The sequence below is a fragment of the Pristiophorus japonicus genome, chromosome 20 (assembly GCF_044704955.1).
Source record: "Pristiophorus japonicus isolate sPriJap1 chromosome 20, sPriJap1.hap1, whole genome shotgun sequence".
NCBI lineage: Eukaryota > Metazoa > Chordata > Chondrichthyes > Pristiophoridae > Pristiophorus > Pristiophorus japonicus.
The window spans coordinates 39,471,883-39,495,230 of NC_091996.1; the positions used below are offsets into that span (position 1 = coordinate 39,471,883).

General features: G+C 42.4%; 1 protein-coding gene across 1 annotated transcript in view; it reads left to right on the forward strand.

The window, feature by feature from the left end:
* LOC139232489 (protein Niban 2-like) overlaps nt 1-23,348 on the forward strand; it is a 238,739-nt gene that overhangs the window by 126,107 nt on the left and 89,284 nt on the right. Inside the window, exons 3-5 of the mRNA XM_070862786.1 lie at nt 1,792-1,920; nt 14,940-15,045; nt 22,501-22,668. Coding sequence (XP_070718887.1) covers nt 1,792-1,920; nt 14,940-15,045; nt 22,501-22,668 — 403 coding nt within the window. The remainder of the gene's footprint in view (nt 1-1,791; nt 1,921-14,939; nt 15,046-22,500; nt 22,669-23,348) is intronic.

The following is a 23,348-nucleotide window of genomic DNA, read 5'->3' on the forward strand; positions in this document are numbered from 1 at the left end:
TCGGCGACGAGACCCGAGGTGCTCAGTGCCCTCCCGGATGCTCTTCCTCCATTTTGGGCGGTCCTAACATAGCAGACCTACAGGGGGAGGGGGTGCGGGTATTGCAACTCATACTGAGAAACTAAACGATATTTTGTTTTACTGCAAGGATAAGGTTTTAATTCTGAGTTGAGCAAGTTTGAGTTTGTGGATCTGCTGCTTTGAGCGAAGATGGAAAGTAATCTTCCTAAGTGACTTCAATCAGCTGGCTCATGATGGACTAAAATCTGCGATTGCACTGCTGTGCACAGTGGTGGGAACCATTACGTGCAGCCAAGCAGATCTAAATACTTCAATGCTGTCTTAAATAAACTTTCTAATTATACTGTCAATGCTTAATTTTAACATTTAAAGACAAAATCATGCCACATACAGACGTGACTCTTCAAGCAATATTTTCTCCTGGATATGAAAACCTACATCGCTCGCCTGACTGCCACCAAATAGCACCAATCCTGCACTGGACCCACTCATTTCCCCAACCTCCCAGTGATTTATGCAACTTTGCTGGATTGTGCATTTGCAGTATTGCATGTGCGTGTTCGCTGGCGTGTGTGTGTCCATGCGCAATGTTTCAAGCATGGGCCCAAATTGCTGGCATGAGTGCAGCTCTGAAATTCACACATGCACAATAAAATCCCATGGTATTCGGAGGTGTTTAGAACAACTGCCGGCTGGGACTTAAGAAGGAAATCACAGGGTTTGAGTGAATGCTGCTGCTCTTTATGTATATTTGCAATAACCACATAGTACTGAGATTTTTTGTTTTGCCTCAGCAGGCCTTTCTGCATAGTCCATTCAGTAAAGGCTCTTCTTGTGTAGTTATTAATTCAGTCTCCATCTGCTGCTTGGCACAGCTGACAGTGAAGTTTCAGTTCTGAATTTGCTAGCAATAGGAACTGTAATACATGCTGTCAAATGGTAACTTGATTTTTTTAATTATGATACTAAAATCTTAAATTCTAAAATGCTCAATGTTTTCAATCTTTACTGTCTGTTTTATCATCAAGGTTCTTATTATGTATAGAAGAACTCCATGAGGTTGAGTACTGTGAGCTAAACTTAGTGTGACCTTAGTCTTTATTGCAACTCCAGAGTGCCTAAACAACATGGGAGCTGACCTTTTATACTGGCCCTGAACGTGTGCAGGTGACCATTAGGACTCCAACAGTCAGGCCCTCTGGTGGCAAGTATTACATAGTTACATACATAACCGTTCTATTGGAATTGAGTGTACAGGCAGTCCTGTCCTGAATGTAGTCAGTAACTTGCAAGAATGGACAACAACCATTATTGCAAAAAGAATATGATGTGTATTTGTAGAATTCACTGAGATCCATGTTGTAACTATAATGTATGCTCACAGCTTTGTAGAGCTGTTGCGTTGTGAGTGGCTTAGCCAGTCATGTGATATTCACAAGACTCCATAAAACCCCAGCCAGTTGGTACGATGAGGTATGCAGTTGTGAGCCTGGTGGATGAACTGGTAATGTGTCATGTGATTGTTAAACCTTTGCTATTAAGAACTAGTTGGTTTATTAACAATATGTTGCTATGAATTCTATAGCAAAGAACCCAGGAAGCAAATACATTACAGTAATGAACCTTGCTACATTTCATTTATAATCAATGATTGAAATTCTATTGAAGGCCATTTCATTCAGTGATTAATCAATATGAGCAAAAAAAGTTGTTAATAGATGAACAATGAATACTAATTTATCCTTGTATTTATCTTTTTATTTCCTATAGGCCCCATTAAAGGATAAAATTATCTTTTCTGGTAACCTCTACCAGTACATGGAAGTAAACCGGAAGTGGAAGAACAGACATTTTGTTGTACATGATAACTACAATGTGGAGTTCTATGATGGCAAAGCGGTATGATATTTATTACTCGATAGGAGTTCTTAGGAGCCATAATGTACCATAATTAACACAACAGCGAGGAAGATTTCATAAAGTAATTTTCTGCTTTTAACAAAACCTCATACTATATATACCCAGTGCACATCCTAATTAATGTATGTGAAAATCTGATGACTACAGATTTTCAAAACTGCGCTACGTCTGGAGTCCAGTTACAAGAGTAAAAATTGATTGAGCTTTTGTACTCCTAGTCGATCTCTTGTGTTGAACTCAGGCAATTAAGACCCAAAGAGGAGTGGCTTAAATTGATAGATTAGTTGAGTGGGCAAAACTATGGCAGATGACTTTCAACGCAGGTAAGTGATTGGTCATCATTTTGGACCAAAAAAGGATCGTTCGAGTATTTCTTTTCAACAGTGAAAGGCTAGGAACTGTGAGGTTGAGATTTCGGGGTCTGGGTACACCGATCATTAAAATGCAGTAAAGTACAAAAAAATAAAAAAGACCAATGGAAAGTTTAGCCTTTATAACTAGAGTGATAGACTATAAAAGGGAGGACATTTTCCTGCATCTATACAAAGCCTTGGATAGACCGGAGCACTGTGTACAGTTCTGGGCACTGCACTGTTAGAAGGACCATCTTGGCCTTGGAACGATGCAGCACAGGTTCACCAGAATGTTTCCAGGGCTCCAAGGATTAGATCATGAGGAGAGATTACATAAAGTGGGCTTGTAGTCGTGGGAAGATTTGATTTGCAGTTTATAGGATTTTGAAAGGAATTGATGGGGTAGATAGAGAGCAACTTATTCTGCTCGCGGGGAAATTTAAGGATAAGGAGTCATGACCTTAAAATCAGAGCCGGGCCATTCAGGAGAGGGGTTAGGAAGTACTTCTTCATGCAAAGGGCGGCAGGTGTGGAACTTTCATCCCCAATAAGTAGTAGATGCTGGGGCTCAATAACTTTAAATCTGAGATTGATAGATTTTTGCCAGCCAAGGGGATAAAGGGATATTGAGGCAAGGCTGGGTGTATGGAGTTCAGACACAGTCAGTCATGATCTCATTGAATGACGGAAGAGGCTCGAGGGGCTGAATTCATCCTGGTGCAGTGGAACATAGGAATAGGTGGAAGGATCATAGGCAGTCCCTCGAAATCGAGAAAGACTTAAATAGGAGTAAGTCATTGAGCCTGTCGGAGGCTGGAGGGTAATTAGGCTGTGGTGCACTGACAAAATTCAGCTCCAATTTGAGTGTCATATATTCTGTCCTTTATAGTCAAGTAGCAAAACTTGCAACCATTTAAACATCAGATGACTGGCGTTGGTTGTGGGGAGCTCAGTACTGAGGTACTGCAGCAGCTCTACTGATAGGAGGATGTAATTACAGTGTGGTGTTCAAATAGAAATATAGAAAATAGGTGCACGAGTAGGCCATTCGGCCCTTCGAACCTGCACCACCATTTAATAGGATCATGGCTGATCATGCAACTTCAGTACCCCATTCCTGCTTTCTCTCCATACCCCTTGATCCCTTTAGCCATAAGGGCCATATCTAACTCCCTTTTAAATATATTTAACGAACTCCTCAACAACTTTCTGTGGTAGAGAATTCCACAGGTTCACAATTCTCTGAGTGAAGAAGTTTCTCCTCATCTCGGTCCTAAATGGCTTACCCCTTATCCTTAGACTGTGACTCTGGTTCTGGACTTCCCCAACTTTGGGAATATTCTTCCTGCATCTAACCTGTCCAGTCCTGTCAGAATTTTGTGTTTGAGTGATCCCCTCTCATTCTTCTAAATTCCAGTGAATATAAGACTAGTCGATCCAGTCTTTCTTCATATGTCAGTCCTGCCATCCCGGGATTCAGTCTGGTGAACCTTCGCTGCACTCCCTCAGTAGCAATAATGTCCCTCCTCAGATTAGGAGACCAAAACTGAACACAATATCCAGGTGTGGCCTCACCAAGGCCCTGTACAATGGCAGTAAGACCTCCCGGTTCCTATACTCAAATCCTCTCGCTATGTAGGCTAACCTGCCATTTTACGCCTTCACCGCCTGCTGTACCTGCATGCCAACTTTCAATGACTGATGTACCATGACACCCAAGTCCCGTTGCACCTCCCCTTTTCCTAATCTGTCACCATTCGGATAATCTGCCTTGGTGTTTTTGCCACCAAAGTGGATAACCTCACATTTATCTACATTATACTGTATCTGCCATGCATTTGCCCACTCGCCTAACCCGTCCAAGTCACCCTGCAGCCTCTTAGCATCCTCCTCACAGCTCACACTGCCACCCAGCTTAGTGTCATCTGCAAACTTGGAGATATTACATTCAATGCCTTCGTCTAAATCATTAATGTATATTGTAAATAGCTAGTCTCCCAGCACTGAACCTTGCGGTAGCTCACTAGTCACTGACTGCCATTCTGAAAAGGACCCGTTTATTCTTACTCTTTGCTTCCTGTCTGCCAACCAGTTCTCTCTCCACATTAATACATTACCCCCAATACCATGTGCTTTAATTTTGCACACTAATCTCTTGTGTGGGACTTTGTCAAAAGCCTTTTGAAAGTCCAAATACACCACATCCACTAGTTCTCCCTTGTCCACTCTACTAGTTACATCCTCATAAAATTCTAGAAGATTTGTCAAGCATAATTTCCCTTTCATAAATCCATGCTGACTAGGACCGATCCTATCACTGCTTTCCAAATGTGCTGCTTTTACATAATTTAATAATTTGATTCCAACATTTTCCCCACTACCGATGTCAGGCTAACCGGTCTATAGTTTCCTGTTTTCTCTCTTCCCTCCTTTTTAAAAGTGGGGTTACATTAGCTATCCTCCAATCCATAGGAACTGATCCAGATACTATAGAATGTTGGAAAATGACCATCAATGCATCCACTATTTCTAGGGCCACTTCCTTAAGTACTCTGGGATGCAGACTATCAGGCCCTGGGGATTTATCGGCCTTCAATCCCATCAATTTCCCCAAAACAATTTCCTGACTAATAAAGATTTCCTTCAGTTCCTCCTTCTCGCTAGACCCTCGGTCCCCTATTATTTTCAGGAGGTTATTCGTGTCTTCCTTAGTGAAGACAGAACCAAAGTATTTGCTAAATTGGTCTGCCATTTCCGTATTCTCCATTATAAATTCATCTAATTCTGACTGCAAGGGACCTACAAGAGTCTTCACTAATCTTTTTCTCTTCACATATCTATAGAAGCTTTTGCAGTCAGGTTTTATGTTCCTGGCAAGCTTCCTCTCACTCCTATTTTCCCCCTCCTAATTAAACCCTTTGTCCTCCTCTGCTGAATTCTAAATTTCTCCCAGTCCTCAGGTTTGCTGCTTTTTCTGGCCAATTTATATGCCTCTTCCTTGGATTTAACACTATCCCTAATTTCCCTTGTTAGCCACGGTTGCGCCACCTTCCCCATTTTATTTTTATGCCAGACAGGGATGTACAATTGTTGTAGTTCATCCATGTGATCTTTAAATGTCTGCCATTGCCTATCCACTGTCAGCCCTTTAAGTATCATTCGCCAGTCTATCCTAGCCAATTCATGTCTCATACCATCGAAGTTACCTTTCTTTAAGTTCAGGACCCTAGTCTCTGAATTAACTGTGTCACACTCCATCTTAATGAAGAATTCTACCATATTATTATGGTCACTCTTCCCCAAAGGGCCTCGCATGACCAGATTGCTAATTAATCCCCTCTCATTACACAAGACCCAGTCTAGGATGGCCAGCTCTCTAGTTGGTTCCTCGACATACTGGTCTCAAACTATCCCTAATACACTCCAGGAAATCCTCCTCCACAGTATTGCTACCAGTTTGGTTAGCCCAATCAATTTGTAGATTAAAGTCACCCATGATGACTGCTGTACCTTTATTGCATGCATCCCTAATTTCCTGTTCGATGCCAGCCCCAACCTCCCTACTACTGTTTGGTGGTCTGTACACAATGTTTTCTCCCCTTTGGTGTTCTGCAGCTCTACCCATACAGATTCCACCTCATCCATGCTAATGTCCTTCCTTACTATTACGTTAATCTCCTCTTTCACCAGCAATGCTACCCCACCTCCTTTTCCTTTCTGCCTATCCTTCCTGAATATTGAATACCCCTGGAGCCATGTCTCCGTAATCCCAATTACATCATATCTATTTACCGCTATCTGCGCAGTTAATTCATCCACCTTATTACGAATGCTCCTTGCATTGAGATGCATAGGCAGTTTGTGTACTAAATTTATATTTATAATTTGTCAATAAATCATCAGTCATTTTTAACTGTGGACACTCTTGTGCAATAGTGACAGAGTTCACAGTATAGACTTGAAGGGATAAAATGCGCAGCAAAATTTTCACAATAGGAATCTTATCTAAGGATTCTGGCGACCTGTTACAACATCCTCAAACCACAACGCCCAGATCACATTACAACTTCAGTAACCGCTCTCGGGTGTGCCCTTTTGCTGATTTTAAATTTTCTCTGTACAATAATGTTTCTCGCCATTCTACATCTGTATCCTAACACGATCCTCTCGCCTATATTTACCACGTAAAATTACACGAAGAACTGAAAATATTAGCCCTCATCAAGGAGAATGCATTTAAAAGCCAGCTCTACTTTTGCCAACCCTGGAAACCAGAAGAATAAATCCTAATCTACTTAAAGGAGCCGCAATGTACTTTAATGGCAGCAATTGCGTTACCAGGACGGTAGCTGAAAATACAAAGATTAAACAAATCTAACGGTCCAAACTAAAATGACCAATATTGGAATTACTTCCAAATTATAATGTAATCTTGGTATAGATAATAAGAAATAGGAGCAGGAGTCAGCCATTCGGCCCCCCTAGCCTGCTCCACCAGTCAATGAGATCATGGCTGATCTTCTACCTCAACTCCACTTGCCTGCACTGTCCCCATATTCCTTGATCTCCTTTAATATCCAAAAATCCATCGATCTCTGTCTTGAGTATGATCAACGACTGAGCTTTCACAGCCCTCTGGGGTACAGTTCAACCACTTGCAATGTTTTCAGTATGAGTGACATCTAAACCTCATGATTAGATTTTGGCCTTTGAAATTGTTCCCTGTTATCCAGTGTTTTTTTGAATGGTTATGGACTCCTGATACTTTCACACTACAGGTGCAGCATATGACCATCTGTGGGTTCCAAGGTATCGCAATGCTCCAGTAACAATTCAACAAATGATGTACAAGACTTTTTTGTCTGAAAGAAACACCATCAAACTTGTATGGCAATGAAGCGAAAAAACTTGATCGTCTTTCTTTCCGAACTGTTGCATAATTAGACGTCATTGCTGTCAGCTCTGTTTTTATCCAACTGCTCTGCCTAGTTTCTTCCATTCGTCTAAATGGAGCATCACGTTTAAGCATGTGATATATCCTTGATTCATATCTTTATTCCGATAAACCTCACTGCTGTAGCTAGCACATTAGTAAGAAGAGGTTTAATAAAAAGCTCACCAAGGAATAGGAATGGTGCCAATGTGTAAAATGGACAAGCTTATTCTATTCGTAAGCTATTCGTAACTTCACAATAGGATTATAATTTAGTTATTGCGAATGTTACAGGAGCCCATTCTGCATTATTTAAATATATCACTGTCTGGAAAATAGGATACAAAGATTCTTTGTGGCAACTTTTTGGGAGTGTCTATACATCTGAAAAGACCTGTAGTAAATGCAATTATTTCAGATGACTAAACGCCTCAGATAAATAGTTAAACCACACCCTTGGCAAACCAGTTTTTTTTTTAAAGTTTCATGTACTGATAAATACTCATCACATGAGACAGCCTAAGCCAGAGTTTTAAAGATTAAATGGCAATGGAACAAACAGATGATCTGAAGAATAACTGGTCATCTTTCGCATCACCGGTCAATTCAAACCTTAGTGACTTACAGAAAAATGTGCGGGGTAGCCAACAGACCACCAGTTCACCATGTATGCTGTTTGAAACACTGTATACACCAGCATTGATTGACCACAGCAGAAGCTGCTGAAACTAAATGAGTCATTTCAACCTGGCGGAACAGGCCCGAAGGGCTGAATGACCATCTCTTGTTCTGTTCCTGACCCTGGAAGATAACCAAACAAAAAATTTCAGAATGTTAATCAAACAATACAACCTGGATTATTTAACACAGGCCAGCTGCATACCGCAAATGATATTTTGATTGAATTTATGGCCCCAGTACTATTAAAGCAATCAGGATTCTCATCTTAACCTTAATCTTCAATTGTCACTTTTGGCTAGATATTCAACTAGTTTATCTTAAATTGAGTTCAACAAAGCTATTAATTGCTTTAACCGAGTGCCTTTTCCAAAAACCACCAGTTTCTAAGGCTTCCTGTATCACTTTGCAAATGGGAGGGTACAGAGACGAACTGAAATCTATTTGTCTGTGCCACCACGCATTATCATGATGTATAGCAGGTGTTGGAATTTATTGTGAGCCCCCCGCCCCCATCCCTTCCCTCTCCCAGACCCACGCCTCCCCCTCCCAGACATCCCCCTCTGCCCCAGACCCACACCAGCCCCCCCCCACCTGACCCACACCAGCCCCCCCCCCCCCCTCCACCTGACCCTCCCAGGTCTCTCTCTTCCACCCCCCCTCCCCTGCACCAGCCAGAGCTGTTTTTTGATGCTTCAGTTGTAATCCTTCTGTCCGAGAACCGTTCTCCACCGGGAGTGTTGGCTTAAGTTTTTTCTCACAAGTCTACAGTGTATTTTAAAACCCATCTGGTTTTCATTTAAACAAATACATTTCAGAGCCCCTGAATCTCAACCCCCATCTTGCTGCCTTGTCTGATTGTTCCTTAGCTGAATATATTCATGCTTTACACCATCTCTCCTATTTATTGACATCCTTTTGTTCCTTTCATTGCCTCTCCCAGTTAGCCACCCAAATAGTTTCTGGATTGCTGTTGAGCAGTCTGCGTTTCATTGAGCCCATTTACTTTTCCTCTCCGACTTACTGTCTTCCTCTTCCCCTACTTTGGCTAGTAAAAGTAACAAACCTGAGGAATGGGAGAAATTTAGAATTCAACAGAGGCAGACTAAGGGTTTAATTAAGAGGGGGAAATAGAGTACGAGAGGAAGCTTGCAGGGAACATAAAAACTGACTGTAAAAGCTTCTATAGATATGTGAAGAGAAAAAGATTAGTGAAGACAAACATAGGTCCCTTGCAGTCAGATTCAGGTGAATTTATAATGGGGAACAAAAATGGCAGACCAATTGAACAAATGCTTCGGTTCTGTCTTCACTCGGGAAGAGACAAATAACCTTCTGATTGTACTAAGGGACAGTAGGTCTAGTGAGAAGGAGGAACTGAAGGATATCCTTAATAGGTGGGAAATTGTGTTCGGGAAATTGATGGGATTGAAGGCCGATAAATCCCCGGGGCCTGATAGTCTGCATCTCAGAGTACCTAAGGAAGTGGCCCGAGAAATAGTGGATGCATTGGTGATCATTTTCCAACAGCCTATCGAATCTGGATCAGTTCCAATGGAATGGAGGGTAGCTAATGTAACATCAATTTTGAAAAAAGGAGGGAGAGAGAAAACAGGTAATTATAGACCGGTTAGCCTGACATCAGTAGTGGGGAAAATGTTGGAATCAATCATTAAGGATGAAATAGCAGCATATTTGGAAAGCAGTGACAGGATTGGACCAAGTCAGCCTGGATTTATGAAAGAGAAATCATGCTTGACGAATCTTCTGGAATTTTTTGAGGATGTAACTAGCAGAGTGGACAAGGGAGAACCAGTGGATGTGGTGTATTTGGACTTTCAAAAGGCTTTTGACAAGGTCCCGCACAAGTGATTGGTGTGCAAAATCAAAGCGCATGGTATTGGGGATAATTTACTGACGTGGATAGAGAACTGGTTGGCAGACAGGAGTCGGGATAAATGGGTCCTTTTCAGAATGGCAGGCAGTGACTAGTGGAGTGCTGCAGGGCTCAGTGCTGGGACCCCAGCTCTTTACAATATACATTAACGATTTAGATGAAGGAATTGAGTGTAATATCTCCAAGTTTGCGGATGACACTAAACTGGCTGGCGGTGTGAGCTGTGAGGAGGACGCTAAGGGTGACTTGGACAAGTGAGGTGAGTGGACAAATGCATGGCAGATGCAGTACAATGTGGATAAATGTGAGGTTATCCATTTTGGGGGCAAAAACACAAAGGCAGAATATTATCTGAATGGCGGCAGATTAGGAAAAGGGGAGATGCAGTGAGACCTGGTTGTCATGGTTCATCAGTCACTGAAAGTGGGCATGCAGGTGAAGCAGGCAAATGGTATGTTGGCCTTCATAGCTAGGGGATTTGAGTATAGGAGCAGGGAAGTCTTACTGCAGTTGTGCAGGGCCTTAGTGAGGCCTCACCTGGAATATTGTGTTCAGTTTTGGTCTCCTAATCTGAGGAAGGACATTCTTGCTATTGAGTGAGTGCAGCGAAGGTTCACCAGACTGATTTCAGGGATGGCTGGACTCATATGAGGAGAGACTGGATCAACTGGGCCTTTATTCACTGGAGTTTAGAAGAATGAGAGGGGATCTCATAGAAACATATAAGATTCTGACTGGACTGGACAGGTTAGATGCGGGAAGAATGTTCCCAATGTTGGGGAAGTCCAGAACCAGGGGACATAGTCTTAGGATAAGGGGTAGGCCATTTAGGATTGAAATGTGGAGAAACTTCTTCACTGAGTTGTTAACCTGTGGAATTCCCTGTTGCAGAAAGTTGTTGATGCCAGTTCATTGGATATATTCAAGAAGGAGTTAGATATGGCCCTTACGGCTAAAGGGATCAAGGGGTATGGAGAGAAAGCAGGAAAGGGATACTGAGGTGAATGATCAGCCATGATCTTATTGAATGGCGGTGCAGGCTCGAAGGGCTGAATGGTCTACTCCTGCACTTATTTTCTATGTTTCTACTCTCACCATCCCTCTCTTCCCCCTTTTCTCACACCGTGCAGAATCAGTATATTTGTTTTTTTTACATTTGAGGAACAAGCTTGCAGGCACAATGTTAGGGGCTAGAATTTCCTCTCCGGCTGCCAGCGCCCGATCGTTGCCCAAAAGACCGGGAAAATTATTGCCGGTGAAAACTCTGCCCCCCCCCCCCCCCACAACCCCCAAAATCTGCAAAGCGAAAACATGGGCCTTACACCCCATTCTGGCCGGAAAAGTGCAATTTAGGGTCCATTGAACGGTTCCTAAGCAAAATGGGTGATAAATTTTTAAAAAAAACATTCAATAAAAATTTATCCATGGCTGCAGGTTGGGCCTAACAGCAGAAAAATAATTTTTTTTCAAAAACATCTAAAAAATTAAAACATTCCCAAGACACTTTTAAACTAAATCACCAACAGATTTAAAAAATAATTAGTCGTCATCATCATAGGCAGTCCTTCGGAATCGAAGGCTTACTTCCACTCAAAATGAGTTCTCAGGTGGCTGAACAGTCCAATACAGGAATTACAGTCTCTGTCACAGGTGGGACAGACAGTCATTGAGGGAAGGGGTAGGTGGGACAGGTTTGCCGCATCCTCCTTCCACTGCCTGCGCTTGATTTCTGCATGCTCTCGGCGACGAGACTCGAGGTGCTCAGCGCCCTCCCGGATGCACTTCCTCCACTTAGGGCAGTCTTTGGCCAGGGACTCCCAGGTGCTGGTGGGGATATTGCATTTTATCAAGGAGGTTTTAAGGGTGTCCTTGAAATGTTTCCTCTGTCCACCTGGGGCTCGCTTGCCATGTAGTTCTGTATAGAGTGCTTGCTTTGGGAGTCTGTTCACATGCCTGACACACGTGTCCTGTCCAATGGAGCTGGTCGAGTGTGGTCATTGCTTTGATGCTTGATTAGTAAAAAAAAAACAATCGCTCACCTTTTTCTTGGAGAGCTACTCACCTGCCGCGCAGCTCTGCTGACCCAACTATCGCGCCCGGGCGATCAGAGTACGGTGCAATCAGCGGCCTGCTCCCCAGCGGTACCTCAACCGCCGGTGTAACCTGGGTAAGAAATTTCTCACTCCACCTGATTACTGCCCACAATGGCCAATATTGCCCAGAAACCGGATGGTAAACCGTTGGGAATTCCAGCCCCTTGTCTTTTCCCCACAGAGACTGATGAACGGCTGTGTATTTCCAACAATTTCCCTTTTTATGACAGATTTCCAATGCAGATTTTTTTATTTTTATGGGTACTTAATTGTTGAGTCTCGAAGGCTAGACAGGATTCATATACAAATATTCTCTTCTCTTTCTCCCCCCTCATGACAGTTGGCAGTCATCCAAGTATATAGGTTCTATATTTTCCATAATAATTACCTTAATGTTGCTTGCCATTCCTCCACTCAGTTAATTGATTTTTACTGCAGCTACTGCCGAAAATAATTGAATACCACGGAGACGAGAGCTAATTGGTAATTAACTCGCAACATAATTATAGAGCAATTCTATCTAAGCAATGATCAGATGACCACTTTTTTCAAAGATATTCATTGCTCACTTATGGTAGTTCATTACTGCAACTCTTACAATAGTATTTCATGGATCTGACTATGCAGGAATGGGCGAAGGGGGAAAATCAATCATTGAATCATAACACTGGAATTAAATGCTCGTTGTCGAAGTTTCACTACTTCGGGTCTAAGACACTTGTGGCAGGTACAGCTTTTTAAACAAGAGAAATACCTTGTTTCATTTTTAAAAAGCATTTTTCTTGCAAAAATTAATATGGTCACAGCCATAACTGCTCTGCAGTGTTACCAATGATTAGGCAACTATTCACATAGCTAAACTATAATTCCTTGAATTGCTGAAATACAAGAGTATGGAGCTAATCTAGCTGTTTAGCAAGAAAAGCTGTTTCAAGAAATATCATTTAAATTCCATTTCCATTCGTAGTCCAGCATTCCCTTCCTCTCTCTGGCTCCTATCCCCAAAGACGATGTTTCACCTTGCATGACATCCTTTCCTTTTCTCGAGCATGTGCATAAGCTGATGAGCATCTTTATTTAGTGATTCAAGTCTGCACTTGGGCGCATTCCAAGTGCTTGGATTCTACTGGCACTGGCTTTCATTTGAATTGTTTGAATCGCCGTTAATATAAATGGCAACCAGTATTTAAAGGGTTAGCATTCTTTCTGGGTAAAAAAAAAACTGTCTCGGTTGGATTTGAACCCACATCTCTGATGAAAAGACAATGCTGTAATTATAATCCAACTCATTCCCTTTGCTGCTTCTCTGAAATCATGGTATTTTCCTTGGGTTCGGTTCTGGCTGGACAGCTTTTATGATGTCTTGCCATCCCACAAATTTTGCAGTTTCCTGAGCAATTCAGTTTCCAAAAGAGACCACAGGTAAATGGAATCATGTTGCCGATTACCCATGGTGCATCGCATTGGCCACAGCATGACTTTTATCCAAGTGTCTTTTTACTTGGCAATACATATTTAACGAAGTATATTAAATGGCCACAGTTCGAAACAGATTGGAGGGGATGTGGAACCAATAAACATGATAGCTCCCAGATGTGATGAAAGATTGGCATATAACACATAATGGCGTGTTGTCATACAATTTTTGTGCAAAGTATGCAGGAAGTGGTCTCCTTATGATTACTTTTAAGTCTGATGCAGTTTGTGTTCACGTGATAAGTGTGCGATCAGCTTTGTCGGGGAGTGGGGAGGAGAAGATAGATTTTACATCCATTGGCCATGAATAGGTGGAAAATCCAGCCCAAAATATATCGTTGCTGTCCCAGCCTTTTCCCTTCTCCTCCTTAACTTGAAGAAACCGAAGGTTTTTGGAAAAGTTCAAGAAGCGGCAGAAGGAAGCTTTTTGGATTATGCATGAAGGCTAATCTCGGGTCACCATCAGCAGACATGTAATAGGACCTTTCATGTTCGTTCCTTCTCTACATACCACAGATAATGATCAGAAGCCATCAAAGTTTTTACAGAATGTTCTCACTGCATGTCTCTATCAGATGTCATCCCACCCCTTATGTAATGCTCCTCTTCCAATGCCTCTAAGTTCCTCTCCTCCTGCCGTGATCATCATCTTCGATGCTTGAGTCTGAGGGGGATTCCACTTGCAGTATTGCTGTGTTCTAATTCACTCGCAACTCTCAGAAATTATACATTGTCGAGTTCAAAGTAGCCATACAATGCAGGAAACCTTTCCTTTCAGACTAACTTGATTCATGTCTCTGTTGTCTGCCAATTAAGCTTGATGTCATGCCTCAGAGTCCAGTGAAGGATGTGCCCAAAGATCAAAAGCTAATTGTTTCAAGAGACTACGGTTGACAGAGAAGCCAGCAGTTCTACCAACCGCTCTATATTGGTCTTGGCTGAGAATTGGTCTGTGCTGTGAAGAACTATTCGAACCTCTGCCAGTGCTCCCAATCAGATGGGTCCTGCATTCTGCAAAATGTGCCCAAAACAACAGAAGCACAATGACCCTAAGACAAGGATGTCTGGCCTTGTGTTCCCTTTGCAGACTGCATAGGTGTATATTGTGGAGCTTCAGGGGTTGCAATTTATCCTCCTGTTAATTTGCAGGAAAGTTACTGATTTGGGAGTGGGGGGCGGGGGGGGTGTGGGGTGTGGCAGTGGCAGGCCAGTGCCCTGCATTTGCCTTCAGTCCTCTGGTTGGAATCCCCATATCTGAAGGATTGTGATTTTCGAAGGCAAGAGCCAATCGGTATATTTAGTCAGAGTTTTTGCTGCACTGGCTGTAGTTCAGTGGAACATATTTCAGTATGATTGTTCCATAACTCCTTCCCAGGGCTCAGTGGAGAAGCTACAACAGGGGGTGATGGGTTCTGCAATTCATGGCCCTTCAGCTTTGTAAATTGCTTATCATTAGATTTTAAAAGTGTTGGGAGTAATATTTTTTTAAACCTGTGTTTAAAATTAGAAAGTGGTCAAAATAAATGAGCAGACTATTAACATTTTGTAAATCAAATTTCTTCCTGCAGGCCTTTGACAGAGGATCCAGTCCAAAGGGAGTTATTAATTGTGCCGGTTACAAGGTGTTGAAATCAATGGATCAGTACCTGGATCTGGTGAACAGCAGTTTGCCAGGTAAACACAAGTGATGTTTATGATGTATATTGTGGGAAGGGGATGGAGCAAGTAACACATTGAGATAAAGGAGGAGAATCCGCCTAGGTTGGACAATCGGCTGCATATTTGGAGGGAAGCATGGGTCAAATTGTGAAATATCTGAGGGGTGTGCGCTGAAATGAGAACTCTGATTAACATGGCCTCCAGTGCTGTAACCAGAATCTGATTCTATGACCATCCAAGAAATCTTCTGATTTTCCTCCATTCGTGTTTCTTTTGTCAGGATGCTTGTTGTGCAGACTCCGTCATGTAATACATATGCCTCGCCTCTAAGAACATAAGAACATCAGAAATAGGAGCAGGAGTAGGCCATACGGCCCCTCGAGTCTGCTCCGCCATTTAATACGATCATGGCTGATCTGATCATGGACTCAGCTCCACTTTCCTGCCCGCTCTCCATAATCCCTTATTCCCTTATCATTTAAGAAACTGTCTATTTCTGTCTTAAATGTATTCAGTGTCCTAGCTTCCACAGCTCTGAGGCAGCGAATTCCACAGATTTACAACCCTCTGAAGAAATTTCTCCTCATCTCAGTTTTAAATGGGTGGCCCCTTATTCTAAGATTGTGCCCTCTAGTTCTAGTCTCCCCTATCAGTGGAAACATCCTCTCTGCATCCACCTTGTCAAGCCCCCTCATTTGTACTCTGTTTTTTGAGAACCACAAATGATCAAACGTCTATGGGATACTGTATTGACGAACTCATTGAGGAAAATGCAGGATAAATATCTGGTAGGAATGGGATGCAATCTTGCAGGATACGTAATGAAAAGATTAAATAGGGATCATAATCATTCTCTGTGCTGGGAAGGGGATCACAGGTAGAACACCCAAAATCCAGAGTTCTCAAAACTAATTGTCCAAAAACCAGACATTGGGCAGATCGCAGAAGACAGCATCCGAATCCGGAACTCTTTTCCGAAAACCAGACACTTTTTAAAACGGCGCAAATACATGGTATGTACAGACTTGCTCCTGATCCCTTCAGACCGTCCCATGAAACCCGGCTCAACCTGACCCACGTACTCCCCTCGGTCCGATTTCTTCTCCGAAATCCGAAAATACCAGAGACTCGGCCCAGGGGTTTCCGGATTTGGGATGTTGGATTTCTTCTCCCAAATCTGGAAAAACCAGAATGGCCTCAGTCTCAAGGTTTCCAGTTTCAGGATGTTCTACCTGTGGTGGGGACAAATTTTTGAATTTTCCTTGATTGCATTTTAGGCCAAGGAGTGTTGATGCAGAACTTCCCTCGTAGTCTGGTGGGGCTGAAGTGTACATTGTCTCTGGAAGGTGCAGCTTTGAGGAGTAAAATTATCTCTTTCTCTCTGCTTTTCTTGTCTATGCAAACCGACAGCTTAGTGCATCTAATCCATTCAATTTATAAATGGATATGATTTGATTGTGGGAGACGTTAAAGTGAATATATTAAAGACTTTGAAGTCATTGTTCTTTGTTATATTGGCCCCAAGTTTCCACATGATTTGCTCCTGAATTTTAGGAGCAACTGGTGTAGAACGGAGTATCTTAGAAATCGGAATTCTCCACATTTAGTTTTCTGCAGTTCTAGTCAGGTAGAACAGTTTCACTTTGGAACAGAATTTTTTTTTCAAAAGGGGGCGTGTCTGGCCACTGACGCCTGATTTGAAAGTTTCCACAGTGAAAACGTACTCCAAACTAACTTAGAATAGAGTAAGTGAAGATTTTTGTACGCTTGAAAAAACCTTGTCTACACTTTTTTTTTAAAAATCAGGCGCAGGTTACAAATTAGGCATCGGGAACGAGGTGGTGGGGGGGGGGGGGGGGGAGGAGCAGGAGTGGGGGGGAAGGGAAGTCATTAAATTCTACAATCAATCCTTAGTTATACTTATACAAATATTATACAAATAAATCCAACCTGAATAAAAATTTATAAGCAAAGAAAAGATTAAATAAACCATGTTCCTACCTGTGTGAAAGTGCTTCAGGCAGGCCTTTCAGGCAGCGCTGTGGCGTCAGTGTCTCGACAGCAAGCAGCCTTCGAGCTGAGCTGCAGTGCTTGAGGCAGGCCTTCATTCCCCGCGAAGATGCAGCACCTGGACGGACTTGAGGCCATTCGGCCATGGGATTGCAGCGGCGTCAGTGGCTGGCCGGCAGCCAAAGATACAGCAGCAGCCTTCGAGCTGTGAGGGGGACTGAGGCCATTTGGACAGGGAGAGGCAGCCACATCGACATCTTTATATTTAAATTTGCAGAATGGGTGCTGCATTGTCAACACCACATATTATGCAATGGTTTTCTTCCTCATGTAAGAAATTCTTTGTTCTTGGTGGTCGTTGATCCATTGCAAAGTTGAATTGGCACTTGTATTTCTCCAAACACACAGTCCTTAATTTGCAGGCACCGGTTCTGCAAGTTTAGCAGTGAAAAGCTGAACTCACTGATTTCAGCAGGTGATTTATTCAGCAGTGCTGCTAAAAGCACTCCCTCACACACAGAAATATCAAGAAAATTAAAATACAAGCCTTTGCAGGGGTCCAAGAAACAAATCTTCACTTTTTCTGCAGTACTTTTAAAAATGGCCGAGTGCCAATGTTTACTTCAGACTGCGCGAATGCTCCAACGCACACGCGATGGGTTGCCGGCACCAAGAAGCCTCATTTCAATTGTACCCGCCCCCTCCTACTTACAAAATCGGCGCGAGTGGTAGGCTCCACCCCCTGTGCGCCGCACCAAGCAGACATCGAACTCCAAGGAGCTCGAGAATACCGCATTTTTTTTCCGGCGCCGTTTTCGGTGTGAAAAACAGGCACCCAGCTCTGAGGTGCACCTTTTTCGCCGCGTGTGGAAACTTGGCCATAGTTTCAACCACTTATTTTTAGATTATAATCTAACTGAGTCCATGTGATTTATTTGATCACCTGAATGGGTCAGAGAGGACTGAGTGTATTCCATTATTGGCCCCGCGATTTGTTGTGTCTCTCAAGAGATTATGTGGCTGCAAGGCTTGGGGCTGAGGGCGGGGAGGAAGGAGAGAGGTTGGGGTGGGGTGGAGGGGAGGAGAAAGAGAGGGGGGGTGGGGGAAGGAGAGAGGGGTGGGTGGGGGAAGGAGAAAGGAGGGGCGGAGAGGATGGAGAGAGGTGGAGGGGAGGAGGAGGTTGAGGGAGGCCATTAGCAACTGTTTTGGTTGTCTAAAGTTCAAGGTTCCTAAGCTGAAATGTGATTTAAGTTGCATGTTTAGATTTAAATATTTAACGCTGAATAAAATGTCACTGCGAACTGGTCAACAACAGCAGAGAACATTATATTAAAAAATGGCAAAATAATCAGACATTTGCCCTATTTTAGATTGTTAAAAGATGTATTATTACTGAACCTAATAAATTCAGGCATACACTGCATGCGAGTCAATCTATTATGAATGCTTGACTTGTATTAATCTGGTATCTGGGTGTGTATCTTGTGCCTCCAGTTTAGACTTTCTGTTGGAGGTTGAATATTGTGTTCCGACCAAGCATTGAGGTTCTGGCTTTACAGAAAAATGAGTTGGCCAGCAGGTGACGGGCAGTTATCGCAAGGGTTGGGCAAGAGGCAGGAAATGAACAGGTGATGAGGCAATAGAGGGAGAGCAACAATGGGCCAGAATTGAGTCTTCATATCATGCTCTTAATTTTGGGCCTTTTCTTTCTCTCTCTCTCCCCATCCCTCCCCCTCACACACGCACATTCAATATTTCTGAACATATAATTGATCTAGACATAGCCACAAATATTATTGAAGTGCCATTAAGAGATTCCTGGTCATGTTTTGACAAGTCATCGTTTTCTGCTTAAGGTAAGTAGTCTTTATTCCATGTAATTACCCACTGCTTTTCAACATTCGCACTCTCTTATACTAATTATAGTCGGCCTCAAACATTTTAGCACAATTAGATTTGCCCTTTCCACGAGAACAAGCAATTGTGCCCCAGGTTGCAGTCGGAAATGTGGACGGCTCTTTGTTGCTATTATCATTTGTTTGACCCAAGTTGTAAATGATCATTACATGGGGAAGAGAGAGCAAACAGCAGTAATATTGTACACAAGCTGAACTTTGAAATTTCAGTGCTAAAATTTTATTTAAAATTATTTAAAAGTTGTTTATAACAAAGCTGGCATCGTGCCAATGTAAAACGTTTTTGTCAATCCAGTTGCTCCATCATGTTCATATTTGCTTTTAGATGGCCTCATACAGGCTGTGCTTTGTTGCTGGGAGAACACTGATGCAGTGGGTTCAAAGTCATACTCAAAATCTCAAATAATGCAGTGTAATTCACATACGTGACATGTCCCTCATCCTGCTTCTTTACCATTTGTTTTTATGGTAGCTGTACCACAGGGTTTGGCACTCAATGTTGTCTGCTCCTGGTTGTACTGTTTCCTGATTCATCTAGATTTATATACTCCTTCCTCATTTAACTCTGCACTCGTGGAAATTGGGATTCTTCTTAGTCCATGTTGAACTAAACAGGCTATCATCTAAACAGGGAGAATAAGCAGGCATATTAGAAGGTTTCTTGATCATTATAGTAGCTTCAGGAATTGTCTCCCAATCTGCAGTCAACAGATGGCCTCTGCTTTTTTTGAGGGGAGAACTTTAATTTTTCAAGTTCCCTGCCTTCAGTCCTGGTGCTGCTCCATTAACATTGATTTTTTTTTAAATGACTTGCGTTTAAAATCATGACTTTTTTTGCTGCTGCTGGTTCTATTGGCAGCATTCAATGGAATCTGGGCTTCTGATGGGACTTGTAAGCTTGAGACTACAAATCTGCACCATTAGCACTTGGGACCACAATAGAGGCTTTTGCTTGTGACTATCATTTGCCTCGAGGGGAAAACTCCATTTTGTTGTCCACAGAGCAAGGGCTTTTTTATGACTCCAGCCAGGAATGTCTTTCAGTGTAGTTACTTGACTTATTGGTAAGAAGGTCTTGGTTAAATCTATCACCAAGCAATATATTTGGTAACTAGGTCACAGGATATCTTGTGTGATTATGATCCAGGAAGCAAGCCAACTGCTTACTCTACTCTTCCTAATGCTGTCACATGTTTTTCTTCACTGTCTGCGGGAACCTCAATCATTGCACACGTTCAAGAGTACCGTTGCCCATTAGTTTATGATGACTTGGCACATCTTTCAAAAATAAATTCTATTAAAAACCAAAGATGCAGTGCCAAGGCCCATAGTGCAGGAGTTGAAAAGGACTTGTTAACATCAAACTTGTGTTTAAAAGCATGAAGATTGTTGAAGGAAGGAAAGATTGAGGGACGTAAGGAGTCTGGTAGTTTTGAGGACCTGGGAAAGAATGTGCTGTCTTGATTCTTTAGTACGTAGAGAGGAGGAAGAATATGTAAAAACATGTTTCTGGAATTTCCAAGGAAAATGTGAGGGCAGTGGAGAAGAGGACAGAATGCAACAGGACAGCTGAAAGAGAGAGTGATGTGAAAACACCATTCCTCGGCTCAAGATAGCCACCTTCCTATATCTTTTACCAACTTGATATTAATTTGCATGTAAAGGATGAATGAACATTAGGTTATTGATCATTATGATCATATTTGTTCTTTGGAATGCAGCCTATCTTAAATTAAGCTTCTTCCCTCTGACCTGTCTTCTCAAACCTGGAGTCAGGATTTGCTTTTCATTGGGGTACTTGTCGCCTTATATTTATTGAAGCTCATGTATTAGCTCCTTTGTCAAAGAACTGAGGTGAGCATCGCTGCTGGGAAGGTTGCTTGGTTTGCAAGGTTATTGGAAGGATGAAAAGTCTCTTAAAGGTGTAGTGTCCTGCTGTTAAAATAGGCGGCTGCACATTCCTCCTTCGCTCTTCAGTGAAATTTCAGGATTCCTACATTTTTAATTGTAACATCTAAATTGTTAATTTTTCCATTTAAACATTTCAGATTGTCCAATATATAAGTTTTAACTTCAGACCGTTGCTGTCTGATATTTGTTTCCTCTTGGGGTTGATGCTCTAACCATAAGGTAGGTTCTTCTCAACTCTCTTCCGATAGCATTTTAATAAAAGCTAAGTGTCCCCAGGTCGCAGCATAACCCAAGAATGGAACTGGAAAAGATCATTTACTTCACTTGGCTAATTTACTTCAACTAGCTTTTGGATAGCTTATTGCTGTCTCAAGGTAATTGAAAGACAATCTGCCTTTGGCAGTGTGACCGTGGTTGCTTTGTCACGTACCTACTCTCCAGAATGGTGCAGTTCAGGTAAAAGATAAGAAAATCAAGTTTTGGGCACAATAATTGAAACAAAAATAGAAGCACAGTATGCTGTGTATAGGTAGGGGGGAGCTGAGTGTAATGTTTGATCAGGTGACTAAATACAGTACAACTGGCTGAAATATTCTCGTGCGGAGTTCTCAGCCACAGTTGGTTTGTTTCGGCATGGCTGGGACCGTTTGTTAGGCTGCCCTTTCCTTTTGAGAGTCAGTCAGTGAAAGGATTAGATTTCTGTGATCTGTGCCCTCATATATTTTGTATTGAGCTTCAGTACTGCAGGTTCACAGCACCCTACACAATTGGAGAGTTGGGTGAAGCTCAGTTATCATTTTATTCCATCATAGTGGACGTTCTTGCTATTGAGGGAGTGCAGCGAAGGTTCACCAGACTGATTCCAGGGATGGCAGGATTGACATATGAGGAGAGACTGGATCGACTGGGCCTGTATTCACTGGAGTTTAGAAGGATGAGAGGGGATCTCATAGAAACATATAAAATTCTGACGGGACTGGACAGGTTAGATGCGGGAAGAATGTTCCCGATGTTGGGGAAGTCCAGAACAGTCTAAGGATAAGGGGTAAGCCATTTAGGACCAAGGTGAGGAGAAACTTCTTCACTCAGAGTTGTTAACCTGTAGAATTCCCTACCGCAGAGAGTTGTTGATGCCAGTTCATTGGATATATTCAAGAGGGAGTTAGATATGGCCCTTACGGCTAAAGGGATCAAGGGGTATGGAGAGAAAGCAGGAAAGGGGTACTGAGGTGAATGATCAGCCTTGATCTTGAATGGTGGTGCAGGCTCGAAGGGCTGAATGGCCTACTCCTGCACCTATTTTCTATGTTAAGGACACCAGTTTTGCACATACAGTCTTCAAACTCTGCTCTTTGGGAAGCAGAGCAAAAGCAAAAATACTTTTCCTGCAGGAATGAATGAAAATTGCAATGCGTTCATTTCCACATGCTCTCCTGTGCACCCTGTACTCAGCTAGGTTGCTTGGCTATCCTATTGGCTATGATGGTGTAGAATGTTGGAAGACAACCCCAAAAAGGGGGCATGAAGACAACTGTTTTTTTTTTTAAAAAAAAGAGGCATTTCTACCACGGAAACATTTAGGCCAAAATGAGAAATAGGTGCAGTAAATAGAACCATTTTTCTTTTTTCCTAGGAATCAAAGGAAAGGCAAGCAGCTCCCCATTTCTGAAATGGCCAACAGAGTATCGCACCATCTTGCGGCACCCATATGGACGTCATTACTACTTCTGTGTTGTATCCGAGAAAGAACAGCAGAAGTGGCATGCTGTGTTTCAGGATTGTGTGCGCCATCTTAACAATGGTAAGTCTGCTCTCTACTCTGTTATTACAAATCACCATTTTCTCTGCTCTCGAAAGTGGGGCGTTGATTGCATGTGACTCTTGAATAAGTGCAAGCTGTTAGTACTGAAGCCCGATCCTATCCACACGCTCATTTTTCAGCAGGGATCACTGGATAGCAACCAGGAGTGGAAATCTTGGCTGATTATTTCCACTCCAACCTCGCAGTCCAGGCCCACTCCCAATCCTAGCATTGCCTATGTCTGCAAACACCAGTTGTCATTGTTGGGACATTAATAGTCTACATAGTCTGGTGCTACGCCATGTAGTGAATTTATGAACTGTGCTATCAAGAGGAGTTACTCTTTGTTTTATATATACTGTTGATACTTATTTCTACTTCAAAAGTGATGCATATTATAGCTTAATCATAACATTTAACAAGATGTATAAACTGTGTAGACCTAGTTAAGCCAAGTAGATGCCATTTCTGCCACCTGACTGTGGAATTGATTTGCTGCTGTAAATACCTGATGTGAATTGCCTGATTCCAACAATAATTTTGAGGTCAGTGTATGCTTTGCTTTTATATATTGATTTGAAGTAGTGTATGTTTGGGAAAGAGCTTTTAGCTGAGGCTGAAATTCTATTGAGAAAATACAATCAGCCAGTCTCTTAATGTTGCACCTTGTTAACATGAAT